Genomic DNA, 25,043 nt, shown 5'->3' with positions numbered 1-25,043 from the left:
GAGGCCTACTGATATTTACTCGATTTTCTTTATTAATCTTTATAGGATTCTACCTAACTTAGCTGTGAACCCTGTGAACCTCTCCTCCGAACCCCACCGCTTACGATTCAGCGGCAATTGCAGCGACCATGTCGAGACATCGCATGAAAACTGTGAGCTACGACGACGATGACTACGAAGACGACGATGGTTACTTCTCTCCCGACCCGGAAGAGAAGGAACTCACCGAGCAATTTACCGCAGAGGTGCTTGGCCAGCTGCGTGCGGGGGAGCCTTCCGTGACAGCGACGCGAGAAGAGGTCCAGGAATCGTTGTGGCATTACTATAACGATGTGGAAAAAACCGTGAATTACCTGCGAAGTGAGTCGGATCTCTGATGTATATTTATTGGGGGAGGTGCTAATTGGGATTTTTTGCTTGGATTAGGCAAGAGGGAGAAAGAAATAAAAAAGCAGCAGAGTGCTGCGGCGGCGGCGAAGCCGAAAGGGAATACTGGTAAGCATAGTATATTTGATTTTTTTTTCTTTTGAAATGAAATGTCACGGATTATTCTTTGGTGGCTGGGCTCAGGTCACAAGCGCAACGAGGTGTGTATATTACGATAATGTCCTACCCTCCGTGATTGCTGCTTTATTCAAAACTGACTCCGCTCTGGAAGCTCGGAAATGTTCTAACAGGGTTTCTTCAGTGCCGGCGTATCCCATTCCTCCATCGGCGATGCCATCGCAGACTGCGCATTTCTCGGCGGCTGAGTTCTTTCGTGATTCTCCGTGGCTTAACGTGCCTGAACACCGGAAGGCCGATATCCTTGTTGAACCTCTTTATCCTCGACTTGGTCTGTTGGGTGGAGCCCCTGAAGCTGGAGGGAAGATGTCTAAATTGGCTGCTTTGGCCGCTGCGCGGAAGAAGAAAGAGGAAGAGAAAGCTTCAGCTGCAGTGCCAGCCACACCCGCCGGGAAGGTCGATCAGGTTGACCAGCCGCCGACTGAGCAAAAGGGGAGCACATTGTCGCTACGTGAAAGGCTGGCTAGCAATGGGAAAGCACAGAAGCCCGGGGAGGCTGCACCGTCTCCTCGTGGTCATGGTAAAAGTACTCGACTTGGGGCGCCGCTCCAGAAGAAGCCATCGCCCGAACCAAGCAAGCCCTTGGCCAAGGCCGAACCGGAAAAAGAAGTTGCCAAAAAGGAAAAGGAACCTGAAGAGCCAAAAGCCAACATCCGTGCACCGCCATCTACATTTGCTAGTATCATTGTCGGCGATGCCACACGACCGATGACTGAGCCTAGCCACCTGCGATCTAATACCGTGGAGTTAATGCAAATCTATGGACAAGACCTTACTGAACCTTTTGACTTTGCAGGCCCGAGTCCAGACGATGTTGTCATCAATGCGCAAAGCTCAGCTAAAGGTTTGGCTATTCGGAGAAAGATGTAAAACTTCCGCCTAATGAACTGCAGGCTTCAAGTCGAAACAGCCTGCTTCAAAATCAGCAGGTACTAAAAAGAACCAGGCTGATCTGGCTGGTGGCATGAATAATCTGAGCGTTGAGGAGAAGGTGAATGTCAAGAGCAAGAACCTTGATGTTCTGTCTGAATACGAGAAGTCGACACGGAAAAATGCCGCAAATTTCGTGGTTATTGGTTAGTCTTGTTCGTTTCATGACGAGGAGTGTCGTGCTGATAAAACCAAGGCCATGTTGATGCAGGAAAGAGTACACTCATGGGGCGCTTACTGGCAGACTTGAAGGCCATTGATCAGCGCACGCTGGATAAGTATCGTCGGGAAGCGGAGAAGATTGGAAAGGGATCATTTGCTCTTGCTTGGGTGTTGGATCAGGGCTCTGAGGAGAGGGCTCGCGGTGTCACTATTGATATTGCGACCAACAAGTTTGAGACGGAAAAGACTGCTTTCACCATCGTCGACGCTCCTGGACATAGGGATTTTGTGCCTAATATGATTGCAGGAGCTAGTCAGGCGGATTTTGCGGTTCTAGTTATCGACTCAGGCGTTGGAAACTTTGAGTCTGGTTTGAAGGGCCAGACTAAGGAGCACGCTTTGTTGGTGCGAAGCATGGGTGTTCAAAAGATTATTGTGGCCGTGAATAAGATGGACTCGGTGCAGTGGGATAAAGAAAGATTCGATGAGATCGAACAGCAAGTTTCATCTTTTTTGATAGCTGCTGGATTCCAAGAGAAGAACATCTCATTCATCCCCTGCTCGGGCATCCGTGGAGACAACATCACCAGACGAAGTGAAGATCCTAATGTTTCATGGTACACGGGTCGTACCCTGATTGAGGAGCTGGAGACATCCGAACGTTACACCTACGCGCTTAACAAGCCGTTGCGGATGACGATAGCGGACGTTTTCCGGGGAAGTGTGCAGAACCCTCTGTCAATTTCTGGTCGGATAGATGCCGGCAGTCTGCAGGTTGGAGATCAAATACTCACGATGCCTAGTGGAGAGAAGGCGACTATTCGAAGCCTGGAAGTGGACGGGGAACCGAGCGATTGGGCCGTGGCAGGGCAAAACGTGGTCCTCAATCTTGCCAACATCGATCCCATTCACCTTCGATCAGGCGACGTGATCTGCCGTGCCTCAGCTCCCATCCAGAATGTCACCTCATTCACCACCAAGGTGCTTGCGTTTGACCACCTGATGCCTGGAATGGTCGACATTCACCGAGGTCGTCTCCATGTTCCTGGACGGATAAACAAGCTAGTAGCCACGCTGGACAAGGGATCTGGTGCAACCATTAAGAAGAAGCCCAAGATTGTCGGACCTGGGGTAGTGGCACGAATTGTGGTCGAGATGGATCACGCCGTGCCTCTCGAGGCGCCTACGAGGATCGTTCTCCGCGCTGGTGGTGACACTGTCGCAGCCGGGTTACTGGAATAGAAGATCTTCCATACGATTCCATGTTACAGTTTAGAAATATAGAAATATTACTACATCTTACTTCCAAACTCAGCCTTGTACAATGCGGAGATACAATCCACAGATCAACAATCATAATCAGCACTGAAATGCTATTTTCGTAGAAATGGCCCGTGCATGAGCATAGCCTTGAAGCCTTAAGCCAGCCGATCCTAACACCTAAACAACTTCTGCTCCATAGTAGTATGACTCGGAACCCTCCATAGCCACGGTGTGAAGATGATACGTGGACAGAACTGCACGGAAGATGCCTGATCAGGCAAGAACGTACCTGACGGTCCATGCCGAACAGAGGAAGGATCGGTCCTCACAAGCCACAAAGGGCAGTGCCCCCTGGTCGGCTTGTCCTGTTCTAGCAAGTTCGATGGGGCCCTCTGCGCCTCCATTGGTGTGTTTGGCCCCACCTGCTATACCCATTTGGACGAACGCCTCGGAGGGATTGGCGGCAAAATGCAGGCGGTGAATGCGATGGCTGAATCAGCGCCTGCCCTCCCCAGCGGCCGCCAGCCAATCAGCGCGCGAGAAGTAACCTTATATGCAGCACCCGCGAAAAGGCCAGCATGGCCGCTGCGCTTTCTTCGCCGCCTCGCGAGCGATACAAGAAGCTGGCCGCGACTTTCTCGGACATTCTTCTTCCTCTTCTCTTCCAACCCTCTCTTTTCTCGCCCAGCTTTTATTCGCCTTTCCCCCCTTTCTCTTTCTTCCATTGTCTTTGTCTTCCTTTTCTTTTGGAAGCCAATTTGGGAGTAGGGGTTTTTTTCCTTCCAAGACTACTCGTGTTTGTTTTCTTTGAGTGTCTGGTGAAAGGTCGATTTTTACATACATAATTCACATAATGGCGCGACTGGCGAGTCGCAGCGGCGAGTCCAAGCCATTCGCTGCTTGGTCCACCGTCCTCTACCTTCTTCTTGTCTTCATTGCGCCTTTGGCGTTTTTCGGAACCGCAAACGCTTCTTCTGACTCTGTCCAGGAGGACTATGGAACTGTCGTCGGTATTGACTTGGGTACTACCTACTCTTGTGTCGGTGTGATGCAGAATGGAAAGGTCGAGATTCTCGTCAACGACCAAGGAAACCGTATTACCCCTTCATACGTGGCCTTTACCGATGAGGAGCGCCTGGTCGGTGACGCTGCTAAGAACCAATACGCCTCTAACCCTACCCGTACCATCTTTGACATCAAGTGAGTGGTTACCTGTATTGCAATTGACATGAGTATGTACTAACAGAATCGTTTCTTAGGCGATTGATCGGTCGCAAGTTCGATGACAAGGATGTTCAGCGGGACGCCAAGCTGTTCCCCTTCAAGCTCGTCCAGAAGGATGGCAAGCCCGTCGTCAAGGTCGATGTTAACAAGACCCCCAAGACCATGACCCCCGAGGAGGTTTCCGCCATGGTCCTGGGCAAGATGAAGGAGATCGCCGAGGGTTACCTCAACAAGAAGGTTACCCACGCCGTTGTTACCGTCCCCGCCTACTTCAACGACGCCCAGAGACAGGCCACCAAGGATGCCGGTACTATTGCCGGTCTCACCGTTCTCCGTGTTGTCAACGAGCCCACCGCCGCCGCTATCGCCTACGGTCTGGACAAGACCGGTGACGAGCGCCAGGTCATTGTTTACGATCTTGGTGGTGGTACTTTCGATGTCTCCCTTCTGTCGATCGACAACGGTGTCTTTGAGGTCCTGGCTACTGCTGGTGACACTCACCTTGGTGGTGAGGACTTTGACCACCGTATCATGGACTACTTCGTCAAGCAGTACAACAAGAAGAACGATGTCGACATCCGCAAGGACCTCAAGTCGATGGGTAAGCTCAAGCGTGAGGTTGAGAAGGCCAAGCGTACTCTGTCTTCCCAGATGTCCACCCGCATTGAAATCGAAGCCTTCCACAACGGCAACGACTTCTCCGAGACTCTCACTCGCGCCAAGTTCGAGGAGCTCAACATGGATCTCTTCAAGAGAACCCTCAAGCCCGTTGAGCAGGTGCTCAAGGATGCTAAGGTCAAGAAGGCTGACATTGACGACATTGTCCTTGTCGGTGGTTCTACTCGTATTCCCAAGGTCCAGGCCCTCCTCGAGGAGTTCTTCAACGGAAAGAAGGCCAGCAAGGGTATCAACCCCGACGAGGCTGTCGCTTTCGGTGCTGCTGTTCAGGGTGGTGTCCTTACCGGTGAAGAGAACACTGGTGACATTGTTCTCATGGATGTCAACCCTCTTACCCTCGGTATCGAGACCACTGGTGGTGTGATGACCAAGCTCATCCCCCGTAACACTGTCATCCCTACTCGCAAGTCTCAGACTTTCTCGACCGCCGCTGACAACCAGCCTACCGTCTTGATCCAAGTTTGTAAGTTCTCAAAAGAAACCATCCATATCAATCATGGAAATTCCAGCTGCTAACTATTTTCCAGTCGAGGGAGAGCGTACTATGACCAAGGACAACAACCTTCTCGGCAAGTTCGAGCTTACCGGCATTCCCCCCGCCCCCCGTGGCGTTCCCCAGATTGAGGTTTCTTTCGACCTGGACGCCAACGGTATCCTCAAGGTCGGCGCCAGTGACAAGGGTACTGGCAAGGCTGAGTCCATCACCATCACCAACGACAAGGGTCGTCTCACACCCGAGGAGATTGAGCGCATGGTTGCCGAGGCTGAGCAGTTCGCCGAGGAGGACAAGGCCATGAAGTCTAAGATCGAGTCTCGCAACGCCCTCGAGAACTACGCCTTCAGCTTGAAGAACCAGGTCAACGACGAGAACGGTCTCGGTGGCCAGATTGACGAGGATGACAAGCAGACCATTATCGATGCTGTCAAGGAGGTTACCGACTGGCTCGAGGACAACGCCGCCACTGCTACCACAGAGGACTTCGAGGAGCAGAAGGAGCAGCTGTCCAACGTCGCCTACCCCATCACTAGCAAGCTCTACGGCTCTGCACCCGGTGGTGACGAGGATGACGAGCCCGTCGGCCATGACGAATTGTAAAATTACTTAGAGGGATTTATGGAGTTTTTGTTTATTTTACCAACCATTCAGGCGTGATTTGTCCCACTATTCTCCATTACTAGTTGTATACATGGTTACTTTTTCCGGCCATTGTATGGGAGAACCAGGAAATAATAGCATGATACCTTGAACATGACTTGTCTTGCATGTAATCACTTTTACCAATGTAGCCAATATACAGAATGGTTTCAATGAACCACTAAACAGTATGCGGTGTCCGTAGATAGATGGTACAGTCGATAATATACAAAACTAGTTGGAACCCTGCTGGATAAAGTCCTGCACGACATCGACCACCACTTGGTGATCATGTTCCTGCTTGAGACCGCTCACGACGATGACACCCACCACACCATCGACACCCTTTACTCGAATCGGGAACGCGCCACCGTGGATAGCATAGTCGTCAGCATTAGCACCACCACTCGAACTGCGCAGCGCAAATTTCCTAACAAAAGCCGTCTCAACCTCCGCCGGCGCAGCACCGGTACTAACGAGCGTCTTATTCCGCATCAACCAACTCGACACACCCCACCGCAACACGACATTCCGCTTCCGCCGCACCCAGACATCATTATCCGGGACGGTGCCAGGCTCAGTGGCGCATTGAAAGACGACGTGGGGCTCTGCGCCACCCGTGAGCGCGATGGAGATGATGGCAGGTTTGCGCTGCTCGGAGGGGAGTGAGAGGATGCGGGATCGAAGGGCGAGACCGAGAGACCAGGCGGTTGTAGATGTGAAGGAGGGGAAGATGACGGAGGGGGAGGATTCTTGGGCGGCGAGGGCGCTGGGCTGGTTGTTGTTAGTTGAGAAACACATAAACATGAGTAGAAGGGGGGGTGGTTACATCGCTGCTTGTAGGACCGAGAGGGTTGTCCATTGTGATGGTATATTTGATAATGATTGAGTGAATTGGATTGAATTGAAATAGAACCTGGAGTTGATGATGGATTGCGGGGGCGGGACGAATTTATAATGACGTCCGGGAGACGCAGAGCCGGTGAGGGCGAGACGAAGAAGGTCGAAGCGACAGACGATGGAAAAGACATCTGGAACTGCTCCATCTTCATTTCCGGGTGGAGATCATTATTATTAGTATAGTATTACTATAACAATAATAATAGTTATAAGGAATTTAGTATTTATTCTATTGTTGGTGTTGTGCATGCAATGCATGGTTCCCCACTGTCCAGCCATTTAACCTGAAGTCTTTTATATTAGAAAATATAGCATGGATTCCATCAGCACTTTTTATACTTATTGTACTGTTCATCAAGATTATAGAGTAAATTTACAACACTACATAGTACCTTTTCTACTGTTTTTATGTATTCATTTGTGAATTAGACTAGAGTGATGCTTGACTCCACTATGAATCTTCAGCTGAATCTTCAGCTGAACGAGCTGAACGAGCTGAACCCCCACCCCGTGAATCGTGGCCTTATTCGTTATAGAGCAGAATTTGAGCTGATGTAATGCTGCCAATCGTTTATTTATTTATCCTGCCTTCTGCTCCTTTCTTTTCTCTTTTCCTCCCACTGACCCCAAATATCTGTAACGTCCAAAATGTCTGACATCGAAGTATGTACACCGCTTCCAAGCACTTGAAGTCTCTAACAAATATACTGCAGAGCTTCGACGGCGATGCTTTGACTTCGCAATGTGTCGCTTCTGATCTGAGAAAAAGTGGCCATGTGGTGATCAAGGGCCGCCCATGCAAAATTGTCGACATATCGACCTCGCGGACCGGTAAGCATGGACACACCAAGTCCCATGTAGTTGGGATCGATATCTTCACGGGCAAGAAATACGAGGATATCGTTGCTTCTAGCCAGTCTGTTGATGTCCCAATTGTCCACAGAAATGAATACTCACTGGTTTGTTTCATCCTCTGACGGTCATACAGCGACTATGTATACTGATCAGATTACCAGGACGGAGCCGAAGATGGCTATCTTGTATTGAAGGATGCGGATGGCAATAGCAAGACTGATGTCCCTATGCCTGAACATGAATTAGGCAATGCTGTCTCGGACTATCTGGAGAGTGGCGATGCTTGTAGTATGTTATTTGAACCTCTTGTCCAGTGGGAAATGCTAACTGGTGATTTCCAGCAATTACTGTCGTCGGCGCTATGAATGAGCAGGCATGTGTCGGTATCAAGGATGCATAAACATGACTATTAGAATATTAAATAATTATATAAAAATAGAGTAACTTGAAATAGTAACAAGCTATAAAGTTGGGCAGAAGTACTCCGTATGTAGTGATCAGACACCGCCATCTTTCTCTCTTCTTCTTCCCCTCATCTCCATCTTTCTCTTTCCCCACTCGAAGCGGGGATTGACCTGCTATCCACCATCATACCTGACACCATTGCCCATCAGTTATCATCTTTCTTCCACCAGCTTCACATTATCCTAATAACATTGATTCATGCGCCCGCAACAACTCACCAAACGCGCTTGTGACGAGTGCATCTCCAGAAAGGTCAAATGCAGCGGTGCCTGGCCTTGCGATAGGTGTCAGAAGACAACCAGAAAGGGGAAATGCACATATCTCAAGCCGGCGCGGAGGAGGGGACCGAAGGTTCGTCGGTATCCTCTGGTTAGTGAGGATACACTGGAGGGTCAAGATCAGACAGTCCCTGCGAGAGCTAGTCCGACAACAATTGAGGACGTCCAGGAAGGCGTTGGCACGGAAAGGGAATACGATGCGACATCCAAAACATGGAGCCAAACTATAATTCCCCGGTCAATTCTGGCGTCTGCCGTCCGTCTGTACCAGGAGTACTCTTACAGTGTCTGGCCGGTGATCAAAGCAGAGGCTCTCCTGCAGAAACTCGAGAATGGCCACTACGAGGACAACACATACTGTCTTGCAACGGCACTTTCTGCGGCGACCATGGCACAGTTGCATCTGGCTCCATTGACAGAGGAACAATGGACGGTGGACAGCTCCGTGATGGCTGCAGAGTGTATTCGAATTCGGGAGCAGAGCAACTACCGAGAAAGCCTCGACGCGAGGTGCATCCTTGCATCCTTTTTTCTGCACGTATACCATGCAAAGATCAACCAGCGGAACTCAGCGATGATTTTTATACAAGAGGCTATCTCTGGCGCGAGGCTTTTGAGGCTGGATGTTGATGACCCGATGGAACAGGCATGGGCGTCGGATGTTTTTGAGAATCGCGAGATTCTGTTTCCTCTACTCTGGGTTTCTGAGAGGTAAGGATACGCAATTTATCATAGTTTCCCTGTCTTGTACAGGCATGATTAAGCGTGCTGACATGGACAAGGGGCTATTCCATGCATCTTGGCCTTGCACCGTCCTATACGATCCCTGTTCGACTGCCGGAAGTAGGGGTGATGCTTGAAAATGTCCATGTACAAGGGCTGCTGGAGTTGGTTCGTCTTTTCGTTGCATTTGACAGAATTTCAGTTCGACACGGAACCTGTTTGGATGCAGGTGTTTCACCAGTAGACCTGGCCGAGACCGAGGCGACACTCTCAGCACTCTATCTGGGTCAGGGGAATAGTGCATCTACTCGAATGGCAGATTATTACATTACGAGGGAATGGATGCGGACAATTGTCTGGCAAAAGGCTTTGTCTTTGCGTCTGCTATCATCGACGGCCTACACTGAGCTAATGACCTTTGACTTCCCAGCTCTTGTCAGTCGTGATCTTCTGCAATCACTACGAGGATTTTCAGAGTCGGATCTGCTACCTTTGGGCCGGGACCAGGTGAGTTCACGACCCTGGAATAGAATGCAGTGTTAATGGAAATAATAGTTGCTCAAGTGCTTCGAAGTCGCAAACTCCCTGGCAGATACTGTTTTATTTACCTCTGCGGCACTACGTCCCAACTTCCAGCTGGGGCCTTCGGACTTTTTGCATGCTTTATATCAGAAAATACTGCCTTTCCTGGAGCAAGACCCTATGTTGAAATCGATTCTCCGCGCAAAGACTGCAGAAGCTCTAGTAAAGGCCCCGGCGCGGCTACTGGGTATTGGATTTAGTGAAGAGGACGGAGAAAATGAAGTAATAACTGAACAGAATAGCTTGGTTTGTTTTATCGAAGAGGAGCTGCTGCAGGATATCCCATATCCAACAGAATCATATCAAGACAATCTAGACTCGCCAACATCGACTGGCTAGGACTGTCAGCAGCTACTCTGAAATCTGAAGCACAATCCGTCCGGCAACATCGCCCTTTTCCATTTCCTCATACGCCTGGGAGAGTTCTCTGAATGGCCGGACCTTGATCTCTGGTTTGACCACACCACGGCGAACCAGATCCACCGCTTCCATGCATTCCTTCAACGAGCCGACCAGGTTACCAGTGATACGAAGTCCCTTGATGACAATCGTACAGATTGGCGTCTCGAGGAATGGACGTCCGGGAGGAATTCCCACGCAGCTGAGGGTGCCACCGACCCGCAGCATCTCACACGCATGTGCAAAGGCTTTGGCACTTCCAGCAGTCACGACTACTGCTTGGGCACCGAGGCCAGTGATTTCGTGCACTCGCTGGACGGGATCAGTTTTGGTAAAGTCGATGAACTCTTGGGCGCCTAGTCCGAGGACAAAGTCTCGTTTATCGCCGGCGTCGACACCGATTACCAGTGCTCCTTGAGCTTTGGCATATTGGACTGTTATATTTAGCTTTTTTCTTACAGGCCCAGTTTATAGGGCCAGTTTAACCTACCTGCCAAGTGACCTAGACCACCTCCGGCACCGACTACGACGAGCCAATTTCCGGCTCTGGTGTTGGTATTCAGAACTGCCTTTTGATTGTCAGTAGGATAAAACGACAATGCGACAAGGCCTTACCTTGTATGCTGTCACTCCTGCACAAAGCACCGGTCCCATCACTTTGGGATCGACATCATCGGGAAGAATGGTCAGGTAATCAGCATCCAAAGCGATATACTCCTGGAAACTGCCATCTTCATGATGCAGATGATTGGTACTCTTGAGACAATACTGCTCCGTCCCAGCCAGACAGAATTCACATCGCCGACAGACACGGCTCGAGAACCGAATACCGACAAGACCTCCAACTTTAAGATCGGACCCGCATCCTGGACCCAAGGATACAATCCGACCAATACCTTCATGTCCGCCAACATGTGGGAGCTTAATATTCGTAATAGGAGTTCCGTCCGCACCAGCAGCTGTACCGTTCTTTGTATGAAGGTCTACTTCGTGAGACGGGTTCACTATAGATGGTAACTGGGGTACCTACCACTCTGGCAGACCCCTGTGTAGAGGACCTTTGCTAGGACCTCATTCTGGCCGGGGGTGGGAACGGGGTACCCTTCGCGAAACTCAACATTGCCACCAAGGCTGGAAACGAGAGCCACGGTTTGGGTTTTGGGGATTTGGACGACAGTCATATTGCTTGAGAAGTTGATTTTTAATTTTGATTTTGAGTCTTGGGATTCAGGCGGGTATATATAGACCAGTTGAAGGGAATTTCATGATGGTGATCTGCATGCTTTGTGATAATTCTCCATCGTGTATATGATGAGAGCATGCTTGGAGTATTAGACTTGATCTCGTTGGTTCATGACCAGTGCAGTGCATTTCTCCGAGGTGAGACAGCATTTAGGAATAAAGTGTAATGAATCGAAGAAAGGCCATTGTTATCCCGACTGCAGGTTCCCCGCATCCACCAGATGATCGTCTTTTCTCGAGAGCTATTCTCCGAGCCATTTCTCCGTCTTTCTGTCACCATTAGCTGATGTAATTATTCTAATGTTATCTAGAGTAAGAATGATCTATTACAACCACGCCCAGATTGAATTAAATCCTATTTATCAAAAGGATGCATTCTCCCCCGCCCATAATGTGGCGGAAGGCTTTAAAGTTTACACAGGTGCGGATAAAACATATCCAACAATGATCGGCTGATGTGTCTTACAAGTGCTCTATTGTTGTATAGTTCTGAAGGTCAGATGAGATATCTGCTTTCGATCAGGCCTAGACACTGGCCTATATAAATGTGATGTCATTTTAAGTTTAACTCTCAACTCCCAAAGGAGAAAAAAGGCATGAAACAAACTATTATTAACATTAAGCATAAAAGTTTATCATTATAGACTCGGAGATCTAGACCCGTTGACCAGACGGACTGTCTTTTGCTCTAGGCCGTGACACTTACTTGGAGCATATTCCAGGAGACGATCAGAATAGGTATTTAAATGCTAGGCCCTCCCGAACGAATGGTAGAATTCATCCACTACAACTACCTACTACCCAAGTCTATATCCCAAGTCTATACTATATACTTTCCTCTCAACATGAAGGCCGTCTCCCTCTTCGCCGTCCTCATGCCCATCTTCCCAATGGCGCTTGGAGCCCCGTCATGCGATCTGACCGGCGTCAATGGGTGCCACAACCCCTACAATAACTGCATCCAGAAATGTTATTGCGAGTATAATAATTGCTGGGCAACAACGCCCGGTAACACGTGTTACGAAAAGCTCAATCAATGTGTCCAGCCTTGCTGGGAACGCTACAATGATTGCTGGCAGAAGCTGATTGACAGGCATTGACGGCTGCAACGTTTACGCCGGTGGTTTGGATTTGAATGGAAGGTCTATCTTTGAAGGTTGACTGCTTGGATTATCTGTGTTATGTCTTTTAGTCAATTGTTTAATAACATATTCGTCCATCTCTGTTCTGCCTATTCGTAAAATACAGACATACTAAGGCTCCAGATTGTCTAGGTCGTCTTGTTGCATGGATATACCGCTATCTAGACCACAAAGGATACAGTGGAGGAATCGGCGTGGTATCGGGTCCTCCAACCAAAAAAACGGTGGAACAAGTTCACATTCAACCCCATCCAGCGATATTGGACTCGGGGTCGTCGGTCTTCTCTGGAGCTCAGCCCAGGGGTCTTCATGGTCGGCAGGCAGGGGTAGGGTCGTCTCGGCAGCCCAGTCCCTTAACGGATCGCAAGGCAGGTACCCGTCGTATGACTTCGGATTGTTGTCGTTTTCCTCCTGCAAAGCTTTGGCCTGCTTGTTGACGGGTCCCTTCGGGTTCAGCTTGTGCTTGGGTGCTTTGCGCTTTTGACCTCTTCTGTTGGCCATCTGGAGGGTGGTTCGAAGCATTAGTGGTTGGAGCTTTGTTTATCTGGGGCATCAGGAGAGTCAACTGTACCGTGTAAGGAGGTTTTTTATGATTTAGAAAGGTACTGAATGGCTCGAACGTGCTTGGATCGTTTTTCAACTGGGTATTGGAGAGTGGAAAACAAGGGGAGATTTTTTCGAAAAGCAGGAAAAGGTAAAGGGGAGGAGGATGGGCAAAGGCTTTGTGGGATTATCGAAAAATAGTCACTCGTAAAATACAGACATACGAAGCCATACCGCGTAGAGGGCTTTAGGTTGGCTGTGCAGCGTACGATAGAAACACAGCAAATCAGCGAATAGCAGCCCTGCACAGAAAGTCATCAAGATAGCCCAGGTAGACGATAGAAAATATCAGCCTGGTAGAGATCCGCATCCTCATTTACAAGCTAATCATGACCTCAAACGAACTGATAGATATTGAGCCACGATATGAAACCTCCAACACGCAGGTCAAGGAAACGGCTTATTTTATTTTGAAATCATAACATGATGCATAGTCAAAAATATACACAACAGACCAGATCATAACGCCTCTCCGAATTACTAGCATTGACAAGGGAGTGTTGAATATCTTCCTATGCAACCAAGCAATACACCAGGAGGCGACGTCGTTGTTCTTCCGTGGCAATGTGTTTCATTTCTTCATTCAAGATGGCAAAACAGACTGGCAGATATTATACAGTTGGCTTGTGACGATTGGACCATCAAACCAAGCCTTTCTGGCCAATATCAGGATTGACTTTATCGGCTCTGAGCGTCTGGGGCATGGGAGATCTGGGCCGAAGAGTCTTCGTGTACAACCTTCGTGGAACGTCCTATCTCACCTCTCCGGGGACGATACTTATAAGTGGACTGAGATGATTAGCCCGACAGTTGAAAAGATCTTCAAGCTGCTGAGCCCTCGTTTGAACAAATTGACCATTACCTTTGAGTTGTCACATGCGGCTTTGCCCCCAACTTCAAAAAGAAAAATACAGAAACGGAGGATCCAGACTCCTACCCATCTGGATATGAAAATGACAATGGATTCGATGTCATTAGCATCCCAAACATGGTGGAGAAATGTCGTGCTCTCCATGGAAAAGATATGATCGATGTGCAATGGGAGGGCACTGAGTGTTTATCAATGCTCTCTGAACGCAGGTTACAGCTTTGAAGAAGTGGATGGGAGATATCGCAGAAAAGCCTGACATGGACTTATACCCAGAGTCATATGGCCCGATTGTACGCCTGACATTGAAGAAAGATCTATACTACCCAGTTGAATAGTGTATACGGATGTTGATGGCACTTTTTTATACAGCTTTATTAAGGATAGGATAGGAATGACGCTGCTGCAAAGAGTGGAAGGATTCCTTTTCGTAACCGGGTGTGTATTCTGTTATCCAAGTAGATATAATATTCTATCATATTCTAGAATAGTAGTTAATTATTATTGATATCATTTTTTATTCAAGTAGTGTCATGCAATCAACTTTGGCTTCATAGAACGCAACTGATTGATGGAAATTCTCTGCCCAGAAAACGCCCAGCAATGGCTTTTCGAGCCGACTCCTCATTTCACCAACTCCGGCGGGATGAACTTGTTTATTTATAAACAAGTCAAGAAGATGAAGACTTAATCAGACCAGCCGACAAAATGCGTCTCCTCCACCTGCTCCCCCTCACCACCCTCTCCCTCGCCCTCCCAACAATCACCGACAAAACAATCTTCACCCCTCCATCCAACTACACCATCCCTCGCACTTTATACGCACGCAACCTCCAACTCCCCAACGGCGACCTCCTCATCACATGGGAGAACTATTCCCCCGAACCACCAGCCGTCTACTTCCCCATCCACCGCTCCACAGACCACGGCGCGACATGGACTGAAATCTCCCAAGTCCACGACACAGCCAATGGGTTGGGACTGCGCTACCAGCCGTTCCTGTACTATCTCACCGAGAAGATCGGGGATTTTTCAGCCGGGACGGTGTTGTTGGCGGGGAGTAGTATCCCGACTGACTTGTCTTCGACGCAGATTGATCTGTATGCGTCTGGAGATGAGGGCGTGAGTTGGGAGTTTGTGAGCCATATTGCGGCCGGGGGGAGGGCGGAACCGACGAATGGGTTGACGCCGGTTTGGGAGCCGTTTTTGATGGAGTAGTATGTTTTTTCCTGTCTTGGATTGGATGGGTGCTAATGTGATCCTCTGGTAGTGAGGGCAAGTTGATTTGCTATTATTCAGATCAGAGGGATAATGAAACTCACGGACAGACGATGGTGCATCGGACTTCGACGGATTTGAAGAATTGGGGGCCTGTTGTTGATGATATGTCTGTTTCCTTTCTCATTTATCTTTAATTTATTGACTACTGACAATCGCAGTGTCTACCCCACATATACAGATCGACCTGGCATGCCCACCGTGGCCAAGGTATGCTACGCCCAAGCCAAAACATGTATATATCCAAGCTAACAAGGCTAGCTCCCGGATAACACCTACATCATGACCTACGAATACGGCTCCTACTTCAACACATCCACCTACTCCTTTCCGCTGTACTATCGCATCTCTGCAGACCCCGAAGACTTTAACTCCGCGCCACACCAGCGTCTCATCGTTTCGAGTGGTGTAACGCCTACTTCATCACCGTATGTGACATGGTCACCATATGGAGGCGTGAACGGGACAATCATCGTGGGCAGCGGAACGCAGAGCTCAGTATTTGTGAACCATGCCTTAGGACAGGGCGAGTGGACGGAGATTGCAACACCAGAAGGGACGAGCTACACGCGGGCACTGAGAGTGTTGCAGGAAGACGATGGGAGGATGTTATTGCTGAATGGGGCTGGGGTGTTGCAGGGGACGAATAACCGCGTGACTGTTAGTTTGATGGATTTGGCGAGTGTTTTATAGGTGATTCCATTGATATGCACTGTGTATCCCATGCATCCACCAGAACTGCCTTCTTGTACGGTGTAGATATGTGTTTCAATGTCATTTGTAAGGCAGTGAGTAAAGTTCCGGTGTAGCTCAAAGGAGGATTCAGCAAATAGTCAGCAGCAGATCTTCAATACAGTGGAAGCCAGGGATGAGCCGCATGAACAGTACTGGCTATCTGGATTTGAACAAAGCAACAACAATGAAGTGGTAGTGCTATAATAATACCACTGTGGAAAATGTCTGCCTGCGTCTTGCTGGTCGATGGCCGACAATGCTGGCCGGGCCCTACTATCCTCCTGTCCTTGATGTCTATCCAATATGTATGTTCTGACCACGTCGAACAGGTCGGATTGCCGGTATCCTCCCTCACGGCGATTTCTTTGGTCGGGGGTCTTTACAGTCTATGGGCTGGCCCCTGCAATCGCACTTTCTGGGTAAGTATCTGAAAGATGGCGAGCTTACCTGCTGGAGTATGGCATTTATCAAAAGCGTCTTTATTCGAATCACCAGTTGGGATCGAGCAGTGCAAGGAGCCGTATGCAGAGTAAGTCTGTTGGATGACAGGGCCTGCATTCAACTGGCAATTCTTCGGGGCTTCCCAGCAGGTTGCATTCTTGCATTATATTGCCAAATGCCAGCGCCCGCATCAAGACCAATCTCTGACCCGTGGGGTTTACCAATGAATCACCGAACTTTCCTTTTGCTGTACGTGCGTTTTCTGCCGGTGATGCAGGCTGGGGTTGGACGACCAAATGGTGTGTCGCACAGAGAGAGGGAGAAAGAAACCAAAAAAAAAAAAAAAGATCATGGGTTTTCAGCTCCCCACGTCCTCGTCGACATGACCTCCGCTTTTGGAGGGGTTTTGTGGTGATTCCAAGCTGCATTCTTGATGCATGAAGATGGGGCGTGCGACGGGCCGGCTCGGACGGCTAAACCCCGTCCGGTGTCATTTGGTGCCGATCTATACCAGACGGGGCTGGCTTGCAGATTTGTAATACAATACGGAGATGTTTTCCCTGCATTACTAAGCTAACTACTACCACCACCTTACTATAGCTTCTTCATAACAAGATATTACCTACCGTCTATTCAATTAGAGCTTAGCTACTTATGTAAATATATAGCTATCATTATCGATAAGGCCTTTTCTGCATCCTATACTATCACATAGGTAGAACTTGTTCCTCGTAACCAAATTTCACGTCCCATCAATCTCATCCACGCAATACCCGCAGATCTTCAGCCCAACACTCAAATCATTCTTCTCCGGGCTGAAACTTGGTGGAAGCGATTCCCAGGGCGATCCATCGGCGTCTCGGATCAATTCCTGCAACTGGTCCTTGGTGTTGATGTAGAAGACGTGGATCTTTGCCAGGTCAGCCGATATTCCTAGATGACAAGGTTAACCATACTTCTTCATTCCGAGGACGCACTCTGGCAGAGCCGGAGAAGCTCGTAATGGGTGTTCCGTTCTTCGCGTCCGTGGCCACCGGAGTGGGCGTGAGGGTCGCCTTGTCGCCAACCACGATGACTTCACGGATGGCTCCAGACTCTTCTTGGAAATAAATGAGATGTTCTTCCCTCTGAGTCATAGTGAGTGAAAAGTCCGCGTCGGTGGCTATTTTTGTCATGATGTTTGTATGAGTGTGCAGAAAAGATGAAGATGCAAAAGGAGATGCTGATGATTTGGTCCAAGTCAGTCCATATGGCATTGGGTTTTTATAGCCGAACAGACCTGGACGACAGTACCATTCCACAAACACCAACATGGCGTAGCGGAAGAGAGACCGAGACTCGCAATGCCCATACAGAAAATATGGATCCATGGTGAGAACGAAAAGGAAGAGGGAGATCTGGTCTCATCACTGCAACAGTCTGACGCATCTGACCATCCATGGAGGTCTAGATGTGAGGTGTTTTTCCATTTCAGCAGATGACTGCTGAATGCGTCATATAAAAGACGACTTGAAGCGCTGGACTGGCGAGCTGAGAGGTCTCTTAATGCGTGGATGCTTCATGTTCGACCAGGGATCTTCCTTGCTGTATACAGCTGTCAGCCTGAGCATTGCCCGTTACGGTTGCACTCGACATGACAGGATGATACCTTACCGGAGTTTGCTGAGTTCAAGTTATACATTATCCATCGGAAGCATGTTGGATATAGTGGAAATAAATTTTACAAATCCATGGTACATATAGCATAGATTTTATGGTTTTCGCTGCTAATGTTCAATAATACGAAGTTTCCGAGATTTCCATAGGATAGAATCATATCTATGGGGTATTTCCACAAGAATAGAGTATATCTACAATGAGTAGAACTAGCATGAAATTACCATAGAATAGGAGAGGTATAGCTATCACAATTATTTAAAATTCCTACATACTCTGCCATAGGTTTCGAATCCAAAATAAAAAAAATATACTGAAATCCATGGCAATTCTATGGTGGATCTACCGTAAGGTACCTAGGTAGCTAGATTGTATGTGAAGACGTGGTTGTAAGAAACAGCAAGGCAGCTTTGCAGTTGTTTTTCACACCTTTCCCCTTGTAGAGACCCTCTTGTGGGCTCTGATTGACCCGGAGATGCAAGTCCCCTCGTCGTGCATCTCAAAGCAACGCAAACTCACAATTCTTTCCTGCTCGACCCTCGCTTCTGCAAGCCCCTCCATCCCCGTCTTCTTGTGGCTGGCTGATTCACCCCTACAAATGATCTTCAGCAGGAGAGTCCAGAGCCGTGTTCAGCTCGAAGACGTCAAGACGTGAAGACGTGATTCTGTACACTTCTTCACCTTGCTATGCAATCAGACTAAAAGGGACATTGTGACTTGGAATGATACCCATGATATCCATGTAAACGTCAGAATGCATACATGTGCATCGAAGTTGCCGTTTGCAATGAGGCCACCGAGTTGGAGACCGTCATCAAGCCGAGTGGTAAGTGTCTTTGCAGGCATGTTGAAGATATAAAAAGGCGGAGCCCATCGTCTCTCCTGGTGGACAGAACAAACAAAGTTACTGCCATTTCTTCTAATTCTTTCCTCTCATCAATATCTTGAGCTTTCCAATATGCCTCAAACCCTCGTCGAGTCCAACCTGTCTCTGGTCTATGTCAGTGATGGGTTGCACATCTTCTTCCAGGAAGACAAGGACAACTCTGGAAACTATGCCATCTACGAAAGTCACCTCCAGGATGGCAAATGGATTCGGTATCCAACCCCCATTGCCACCGACGCCGGTCGAGGAACCCCCATCGCCGCGTTCTCTGCCTTTTCCCGAACAGGCACGGGTTTGACAGTGAGATCCCCTCCCTATCGCTATCAAGATGGAACCCACTGACTATTGAAGATCCATGTCGTCTACCTTAGCAAGGACTATGACTTGAGGGAGGTGTACAGAGATGTGAAAGCAAGCTCGAACTGGACCGCTGGTAACCTCCAGACTTCGGGGGGATCCGATATCCCGCCAACGAGTGAGCGTGCTTTTGCTCCTCTGAGTCTGGCAGAGTTTTATCCTGTCGGTAAAGACGGTCAACCCCTGATTTCGCCTTCAAACCAGTGGATTATTTATCCAGTGTGAGTATTTCTGAGAAGAAGAAGATGATGATGATGATGATGACGATGATGCTGACAAAATACAGTGAGGAAGTTGGGCAAATCTGGACCCTCCACCGCAATGATCCCGGACCACACCAGTGGGAGCAAGGCAAAATCCCAGAAGGATGGGGCAAATCTCTTCCTGGCGCCAAGCTCTCAGCCTACCTTCAGCAAGCCGACATTCGATTCCTTGTCCAGGAACATAACGGGGATATCATCGAGTTCTCACGAGGCCCCCGGGATGATGATTGGGCGCGTATGTGTTTCTTTTAATTCTTAATTCCCTCTGTCGTTTTCCAAGGGTCTGGCTAACAGAAATAGACTCGACTTGGCTCGAGAATCCCAACGAAAGCAAGGTTCAAATTCTCACTCCAATTGCAACAGCAACCCAATGGGACACCGACCAGCATGTTTTCCTAGTCGGCAAGGAAACAATCCAAGAATACGTTGCAAAGCCGGGCCAAAGTGGCAACGATGCAAAGGTGTCCGACCTGGTCACCTTCTACGAAGGAACCAATATTGCCGCCTTCCAGAAGCCCGAATACATTGGTGATCCCGGATATATTGTGCTTGCCTACCGTTCCTTGGATGGTGCAATTGCCACCCATGTTTGGACTAAGAAGGAAGGCTGGAAGGCTGGCCCGGCTGTCACCGACAACTGAGTCACTGGTGTGGACTATTGTGATTATCAAAGGATCTCTGTGTATCACTGTCTGCCTCTCAAAGCGTTCTGAATACAGGCCAAGATTATCCAGTAGACGAGGTGGTATTTCAGTCCAGGATAGTGATGAATCGAAGTGCTCTTATATGATATAATGGATCGTAAAACATGTATTAAAAGAATAGATAAACCCCTGGATAGTAGGTACAAAGGGTGAACGGTTAGTCAAGTGTGTTTGTTTGATGAAATACTTTATAACCAGGTTCTTCAATAATAGTATTACATAGAATGATCTGTCCTTGCATCTACTAGAATCACCTGTAAGACCGAGAGTTTCTTACACACTGCCTCCTTCCGGGTCATGAGCCACGACCTCAATCTCCACACGCATATCATCCTCCCCAAGACGAGTAACACCAACACAAGTCCAAATCGGCTGGTGATCCGGCATGTACTTTTTAAAATTCCTCACCATAGCTGCCAACGCCTCGTTGTTGATTGGAACATGGTAGGAATTCACCCGGTAGACCTGCGACCAGCCTTTGCCTCCTGCGTCTTTCAGGCAGCGCTCAACATTGGAAAAGGCCAGGTCGATCTGGTTGTTGATTTCTTTTTCAAATTTCCCGGTTATAGGATCCCAGCCGCCTGAAATTTTAATTAGCTTGACATGTTTTTAGGTAGATTTGGGTGACTTACCCTGTCCTGCACATTCAATTCGGTCTCCAACGCGGACGGCCTGGCTGTAGCGGAAGGCCTGCTGTTGGCGGACTCCATGACCTTCGTATGCGTAGTATTGAAGGTGAGACATGTCGAATTGATATTAATAGATAGAATATAAAATATCGCTTAATGAAATAAAGAGTAGAAAGAAATTAGAATTCGTGGTTGATTTGACCTCTTAAGTAGCTGTCGCTGTCGCCACAAAGCGGAATTCATATTCCTATCAATGCCATTTATCTACCATCTATTTTACCCCACAGTACCAAACGTCAGTATTTATAATGCATATTTAAGTACATATGTATGCCCAGGTATTTTGGAATTGCCCAATTACTTACTTCGTTTGAGGAAAAAGAAACTCCAACAATGCCAACAGAACCAGTTCACAGCTTGGTAGCATCAGCATCCCGATCCAAATATACCACACAAGCCTGCCAGGAATGTCGACGACGAAGAGCCAAGGTAAAGCCTAACTCATAAAATAATTCTACTTGATTAGAATTGACTGAATGCTATAAAGTGTGATGGCAAGAAGCCATCGTGTGCACGATGTCTCAGCCGCGGAACTAAATGCCAGTTTACGCCAAGAGACGACAGCCGGGGCACGGCGCCAAAATCGCTGGTGATGCTGTTGCAGAATAGGATTGAGTTGTTGGAGAAGGTTTTAAGGCTGCATTCTATTGATGTTAATGCTTCGATTGCTCAGATCAGGGCTGGGGAGACTTCACCGGTGGGTGGTGGACCGACGGCCTCTTTGGCTTCTCAACAAGAGCAGCAGCAGCAGCCTACAGAACTTGATGGGGCTCTGTGCTTGGAGGGTACGCCTGACATAGATGGAGATGGGGAAATGCGTTATTTTGGCTCGAGCAGTGGGCGTGTCGAGCTCCTGCAATTGAACGGTACGTTGTGAAAAATCCTGAATTAGATACGACAAAAAATGGGTCTTCTGACTGCAGTGAATACAGGTGACAAACCGGCTACACCATCAAGCCCCTCCACTCGCATCCGCTTGAACCAGCTCTACCAAGAGCTCGACTCAGCACAGGCAACCCCAGCAGAACTGGAACAACACCTCGTCACCCTCTACTACGAATGGGAACAACCCTGGGCCCAGCTGGTTGACGAGAGTCTCTTCCGACACAGCCAGCGCACCAACGGGCGGTATTTCAGTCCACTCTTGCTCAACTGCATCCTTGCCATGGGATCTCGCTACTCCGATCGACCAGAAGTTCGTTCCTCCCCAGACGACCCTAATACAGCGGGCCAAACGTTCCTCGAGACTGCAGAGGTGCTCCTTCATTTCGATCTCAGGTCACCCAGTATCACAACCATCCAGTCGCTGGGCATAATGGCGATGATTTACGTGGTGAGTACAGCATTTAGGCTCATTTTGGCTATCCGTCTGTAAGCTAACTAGCATTGTTGAAAGGCAACAGGTTCTGACACTAAAGGCTGGCTCCGCCATGGTATGGCGATCCGCCTGGCATTAGATATGGGGTTTAATCTGGATTCTTCGATCCTGGATCAATCTTGTCAGTTACCAGACGTGGAGATCAAGCTTCGAAGACAGATATACTGGGCTCTATACTGCACTGATAAGCTCTGGGCGAGCTACACTGGCCGAATATGCACAATGCTGGTAGGTCTTCTTTCCTTTGTTGATGTGTAGGGCTAATCTGGCTTAGGAATCCCAGGCGTCGGTGGAACTCCCTCTATCATCTCCTGTAGATGTCGATGGAGCATTCGAGTCCGAGTCTGGGATGCTTTCGATGCTCCACCACGCCCTATCAACGCATTGTCAGATACTAGAGAAAATACTCACGAAACTGTCAGTTTTCAAAGCATCTTTTCGCTACCCAGGCCAGATCTTACTGACCAGCTTCATGCAGCTACGCACCAAAGAAATTGCCTCCTGGAGCCCAGAAACAAACCTTCCTCGACTCGTATCTCCTCGAGCTCAAAAGCTGGAAATATAATTTACCTGCCAACCTACAGATCAAACACCCAGGCAAAAGTAAAGTTCTAGCCCATATTTTCATCCTACATATGGTTTATCAAACATCTATCATTATTCTCGCCAAACCTTTTCTACCAAAAAGGTCCCCTAGACTGTCAACTGAGAGCCAGAGTCTCACAGAAGCGCCAACGGAAATAAAGGCATCGGCGCTGTGCATGGAGGCCGCAAAAGAAATATGCATTCTTGCTGAGCAGTATCGCAAAGCGTTTGGCAGTTTTCGGAGAAGCCCCATCACAGCCACGCACTGCACGCTGTTGGCAGTGCTACTGCTATCAGGCTCCTGTGGTTCCGAACATGGAAACAGCTCCAACGCTCGAATGAAGCTTATCGAATCTTGCTTGATTACTCTGAACGAACTCTCGGACTCGTGGACGCCCGCTCGACAATACTGGCGTGGTGTTTTGTGTCTTGTTGAGAATCGTCCACAAATGTCTGACCCAGTTGTTGGTACACATGTCTTGGAGGGACCAGCAGATACGAATGAAGCCCAGTTAGACCTATGGCATTCTATCATGGAGGCGGATTATCCTTTTGACGACCTAATGATCGATCTGCCGCATAATCTCGAGTTCCTTTTGTGAAACATAGACCGTCTTTTGAGAATGATCTTTGCTGTGGATAAAACTATCTACATACATACTACAAGCTTTCCCACAGTTTGGCAATCCACCATTCGCTGCATCTGCTCGGGGACATCTTCCAGTGCTATCCTGGTGATGCGTGGCTTGATTTGGCCAGTTCGTATGTATTCCACCACCTCCAGCGCCTCGCGATGGCTGCCCATGAGATTCCCTGTCAGGTGCAAACCTCGTTCGACGACAGATGAAAGCGGAAGTGAAATCATATTGAGTCCTTTGGGTACTCTGCGTATGGAAAGGAGAGAATTTAGTCTTAGATCTTTGACCTTTCACGAGGGAGGCATCTTACCCAGCACAGACAATGGATCCACCATCGCAGACGTACTCATCCAATCTCTGGAAGGAGGAAAACGAGCTGCTTGTCACCACAACTGCCTCCGCTGCACGAACAGCCCCGTGGTCACCGCGTAGTTGGGAGCAGGCCCTAAGCAGCATTGAGTGAAACCTGTTCCAAGCCGCGCCTTCATGGGTCTCGGGCGCCCCGAGAAAAATGTCACAGTACTCTTGATGATCCTGGGTTATGAGCCCGCTCACTTTTTCCTCGAGGTCAACACCGATTACGCTGGATCGCAGAACCTGCTTCGCTATCATCCCTGTCAGATGCCCAATGGCACCAGCACCACCAACGACGATCACTACATCCCCGGGGCTTAATCTGGCAGCCCTCAGAGACTTCAGCGCAGTCGATCCAGAACACAATGCAGTGGCGTACAGAGCAGGCTCAACACTGCCACACAGAATCCCGTACGGCAAAGGAACGAGACAGGAGATAGGAACCGTTGCATACTCCCGGAACGTACCGGGGATTTGCTTTGGTGTGTTGAGCTGGAAGGGACAGGATGTAGGCAGGTCACGCAGACAGTATGTGCAAAACCCACAGCTCGAGCCCAGATAGCGAATGCCGTAAAGACGACCGAGGAGGGATGGATCGTGCGCCTTGACGACGTGGCCAATGCCTTCGTGTCCGGCGATGTGATTGTATCTCGGATAGCCTGGATTGGGGCCTACAGAGAAAGATGCATCCTAGGAAAAGGAGGAGCAGTTAGTCCAGAACTAAGTTATATGATAGAGTCTACTCACACTCCGACAGATTCCCGTATACAAAATGCGAATGACGACCTCACCTGGAGTCGGTTCTTGTACAGGAATGGTCTGAATGGTCATATTGAGATCGTTCCCCATCTCAGGAGTGACGATGGCTCTCTGTGTTGAGGGTATTTCGGACATTTTCGATGATTGGTTGGTATCTATCAGGAAGAGATATTCGGTATCTATATGATGCTCTGATCGACATGGAGGTACTGTCGATAGGAACGCATATTCCTGCTAACTGGTAGATAGGAACGTGGATTCCTATCTATACTCCTATCCCGATAACGGTGAGAATCGAATATCCCAA

General features: G+C 48.7%; 13 protein-coding genes across 13 annotated transcripts; 8 read left to right on the top strand and 5 right to left on the bottom strand.

The window, feature by feature from the left end:
• Window positions 1–128: 128 nt before the first annotated feature.
• On the top strand, window positions 129–2,898 carry ASPWEDRAFT_32726 (putative translation elongation factor EF-1 subunit; the record flags this gene model as incomplete). The annotated part of the gene is made up of 5 exons (XM_040833710.1): window positions 129–360; window positions 427–495; window positions 659–1,408; window positions 1,458–1,640; window positions 1,691–2,898. The coding sequence occupies 5 exons, from the start codon at window positions 129–131 to the stop codon at window positions 2,896–2,898; spliced, it is 2,442 nt and encodes an 813-aa protein (XP_040684235.1).
• Window positions 2,899–3,772: 874 nt separating this feature from the next.
• Window positions 3,773–5,917, top strand: bipA (Hsp70 family ATPase KAR2; the record flags this gene model as incomplete). The annotated part of the gene is made up of 3 exons (XM_040831624.1): window positions 3,773–4,119; window positions 4,179–5,284; window positions 5,349–5,917. The coding sequence occupies 3 exons, from the start codon at window positions 3,773–3,775 to the stop codon at window positions 5,915–5,917; spliced, it is 2,022 nt and encodes a 673-aa protein (XP_040684234.1).
• Window positions 5,918–6,190: 273 nt separating this feature from the next.
• On the bottom strand, window positions 6,191–6,818 carry ASPWEDRAFT_177210 (DUF967 domain protein; the record flags this gene model as incomplete). Its single annotated transcript, XM_040831623.1, has 2 exons — window positions 6,191–6,730; window positions 6,786–6,818. 2 exons carry the CDS (start codon window positions 6,816–6,818, stop codon window positions 6,191–6,193), a joined length of 573 nt encoding a protein of 190 aa, XP_040684233.1.
• A 665-nt stretch (window positions 6,819–7,483) lies between these two features.
• Window positions 7,484–8,188, top strand: ASPWEDRAFT_46160 (uncharacterized protein). The gene is made up of 4 exons (XM_040836709.1): window positions 7,484–7,519; window positions 7,570–7,815; window positions 7,873–7,999; window positions 8,053–8,188. The coding sequence occupies exons 1-4, from the start codon at window positions 7,505–7,507 to the stop codon at window positions 8,109–8,111; spliced, it is 447 nt and encodes a 148-aa protein (XP_040684232.1). The 5' UTR covers window positions 7,484–7,504; the 3' UTR covers window positions 8,112–8,188.
• Window positions 8,189–8,374: 186 nt separating this feature from the next.
• On the top strand, window positions 8,375–10,098 carry ASPWEDRAFT_120310 (putative C6 transcription factor; the record flags this gene model as incomplete). The annotated part of the gene is made up of 3 exons (XM_040828980.1): window positions 8,375–9,165; window positions 9,237–9,684; window positions 9,733–10,098. The coding sequence occupies 3 exons, from the start codon at window positions 8,375–8,377 to the stop codon at window positions 10,096–10,098; spliced, it is 1,605 nt and encodes a 534-aa protein (XP_040684231.1).
• Window positions 10,099–10,110: 12 nt separating this feature from the next.
• ASPWEDRAFT_177207 (zinc-dependent alcohol dehydrogenase) lies at window positions 10,111–11,339 on the bottom strand (the record flags this gene model as incomplete). Its single annotated transcript, XM_040831622.1, has 4 exons — window positions 10,111–10,592; window positions 10,649–10,727; window positions 10,774–11,141; window positions 11,189–11,339. The coding sequence occupies 4 exons, from the start codon at window positions 11,337–11,339 to the stop codon at window positions 10,111–10,113; spliced, it is 1,080 nt and encodes a 359-aa protein (XP_040684230.1).
• An 802-nt stretch (window positions 11,340–12,141) lies between these two features.
• Window positions 12,142–12,989, top strand: ASPWEDRAFT_46154 (uncharacterized protein). Its single transcript, XM_040836707.1, has one exon. The coding sequence runs from the start codon at window positions 12,147–12,149 to the stop codon at window positions 12,498–12,500; it is 354 nt and encodes a 117-aa protein (XP_040684229.1). The 5' UTR covers window positions 12,142–12,146; the 3' UTR covers window positions 12,501–12,989.
• A 1,728-nt stretch (window positions 12,990–14,717) lies between these two features.
• ASPWEDRAFT_46152 (exo-alpha-sialidase) lies at window positions 14,718–16,353 on the top strand. Its single transcript, XM_040836706.1, has 4 exons — window positions 14,718–15,230; window positions 15,284–15,400; window positions 15,453–15,501; window positions 15,553–16,353. The coding sequence occupies exons 1-4, from the start codon at window positions 14,722–14,724 to the stop codon at window positions 15,982–15,984; spliced, it is 1,107 nt and encodes a 368-aa protein (XP_040684228.1). The 5' UTR covers window positions 14,718–14,721; the 3' UTR covers window positions 15,985–16,353.
• An 856-nt stretch (window positions 16,354–17,209) lies between these two features.
• On the bottom strand, window positions 17,210–17,642 carry ASPWEDRAFT_32718 (uncharacterized protein; the record flags this gene model as incomplete). Its single annotated transcript, XM_040833709.1, has 2 exons — window positions 17,210–17,377; window positions 17,445–17,642. The coding sequence occupies 2 exons, from the start codon at window positions 17,640–17,642 to the stop codon at window positions 17,210–17,212; spliced, it is 366 nt and encodes a 121-aa protein (XP_040684227.1).
• A 1,439-nt stretch (window positions 17,643–19,081) lies between these two features.
• ASPWEDRAFT_748578 (uncharacterized protein) lies at window positions 19,082–20,527 on the top strand (the record flags this gene model as incomplete). Its single annotated transcript, XM_040839527.1, has 4 exons — window positions 19,082–19,309; window positions 19,361–19,587; window positions 19,653–19,864; window positions 19,930–20,527. The coding sequence occupies 4 exons, from the start codon at window positions 19,082–19,084 to the stop codon at window positions 20,268–20,270; spliced, it is 1,008 nt and encodes a 335-aa protein (XP_040684226.1). The 3' UTR covers window positions 20,271–20,527.
• On the bottom strand, window positions 20,528–21,407 carry ASPWEDRAFT_717520 (RidA family protein). Its single transcript, XM_040839199.1, has 3 exons — window positions 21,328–21,407; window positions 20,966–21,233; window positions 20,528–20,914 (listed from the first exon to the last, which is right to left on the bottom strand). The coding sequence occupies exons 2-3, from the start codon at window positions 21,075–21,077 to the stop codon at window positions 20,607–20,609; spliced, it is 420 nt and encodes a 139-aa protein (XP_040684225.1). The 5' UTR covers window positions 21,078–21,233; window positions 21,328–21,407; the 3' UTR covers window positions 20,528–20,606.
• A 207-nt stretch (window positions 21,408–21,614) lies between these two features.
• Window positions 21,615–23,693, top strand: ASPWEDRAFT_164812 (fungal specific transcription factor domain-containing protein; the record flags this gene model as incomplete). Its single annotated transcript, XM_040829894.1, has 5 exons — window positions 21,615–21,888; window positions 21,955–22,355; window positions 22,419–22,628; window positions 22,675–22,817; window positions 22,879–23,693. 5 exons carry the CDS (start codon window positions 21,615–21,617, stop codon window positions 23,585–23,587), a joined length of 1,737 nt encoding a protein of 578 aa, XP_040684224.1. The 3' UTR covers window positions 23,588–23,693.
• Window positions 23,220–24,883, bottom strand: ASPWEDRAFT_164811 (uncharacterized protein). Its single transcript, XM_040829893.1, has 3 exons — window positions 24,725–24,883; window positions 23,934–24,667; window positions 23,220–23,869 (listed from the first exon to the last, which is right to left on the bottom strand). Exons 1-3 carry the CDS (start codon window positions 24,869–24,871, stop codon window positions 23,635–23,637), a joined length of 1,116 nt encoding a protein of 371 aa, XP_040684223.1. The 5' UTR covers window positions 24,872–24,883; the 3' UTR covers window positions 23,220–23,634.
• Between the last annotated feature and the right edge of the window lie 160 nt (window positions 24,884–25,043).

This window comes from Aspergillus wentii (assembly GCF_001890725.1).
Source record: "Aspergillus wentii DTO 134E9 unplaced genomic scaffold ASPWEscaffold_9, whole genome shotgun sequence".
NCBI lineage: Eukaryota > Fungi > Ascomycota > Eurotiomycetes > Eurotiales > Aspergillaceae > Aspergillus > Aspergillus wentii.
Note: the sequence above shows the minus strand (reverse complement) of the source record. Positions and strands in the feature narration are given on the sequence as shown.

What these genes read in the sequence shown, in the direction of transcription:
- ASPWEDRAFT_46160 (XM_040836709.1), top strand. An exon ending in ACAGAAATGAATACTCACTG is followed by an intron (nt 7,816 to 7,872) that starts GTTTGTTTCATC and finishes TCAGATTACCAG; the next exon opens with GACGGAGCCGAAGATGGCTA. An exon ending in GGAGAGTGGCGATGCTTGTA is followed by an intron (nt 8,000 to 8,052) that starts GTATGTTATTTG and finishes GGTGATTTCCAG; the next exon opens with CAATTACTGTCGTCGGCGCT.
- ASPWEDRAFT_46154 (XM_040836707.1), top strand. Translation starts at nt 12,147, where the DNA reads ATGCTAGGCCCTCCCGAACGAATGGTAGAATTCATCCACTACAACTAC.
- ASPWEDRAFT_46152 (XM_040836706.1), top strand. Translation starts at nt 14,722, where the DNA reads ATGCGTCTCCTCCACCTGCTCCCCCTCACCACCCTCTCCCTCGCCCTC. An exon ending in GAGCCGTTTTTGATGGAGTA is followed by an intron (nt 15,231 to 15,283) that starts GTATGTTTTTTC and finishes ATCCTCTGGTAG; the next exon opens with TGAGGGCAAGTTGATTTGCT. An exon ending in GGGCCTGTTGTTGATGATAT is followed by an intron (nt 15,401 to 15,452) that starts GTCTGTTTCCTT and finishes TGACAATCGCAG; the next exon opens with TGTCTACCCCACATATACAG.
- ASPWEDRAFT_717520 (XM_040839199.1), bottom strand. Translation starts at nt 21,077, where the DNA reads ATGTCTCACCTTCAATACTACGCATACGAAGGTCATGGAGTCCGCCAA. An exon ending in AATTGAATGTGCAGGACAGG is followed by an intron (nt 20,915 to 20,965) that starts GTAAGTCACCCA and finishes TTAAAATTTCAG; the next exon opens with GCGGCTGGGATCCTATAACC.
- ASPWEDRAFT_164811 (XM_040829893.1), bottom strand. Translation starts at nt 24,871, where the DNA reads ATGTCCGAAATACCCTCAACACAGAGAGCCATCGTCACTCCTGAGATG. An exon ending in ATACGGGAATCTGTCGGAGT is followed by an intron (nt 24,668 to 24,724) that starts GTGAGTAGACTC and finishes TCCTTTTCCTAG; the next exon opens with GATGCATCTTTCTCTGTAGG. An exon ending in GGATCCATTGTCTGTGCTGG is followed by an intron (nt 23,870 to 23,933) that starts GTAAGATGCCTC and finishes TTCCATACGCAG; the next exon opens with AGTACCCAAAGGACTCAATA.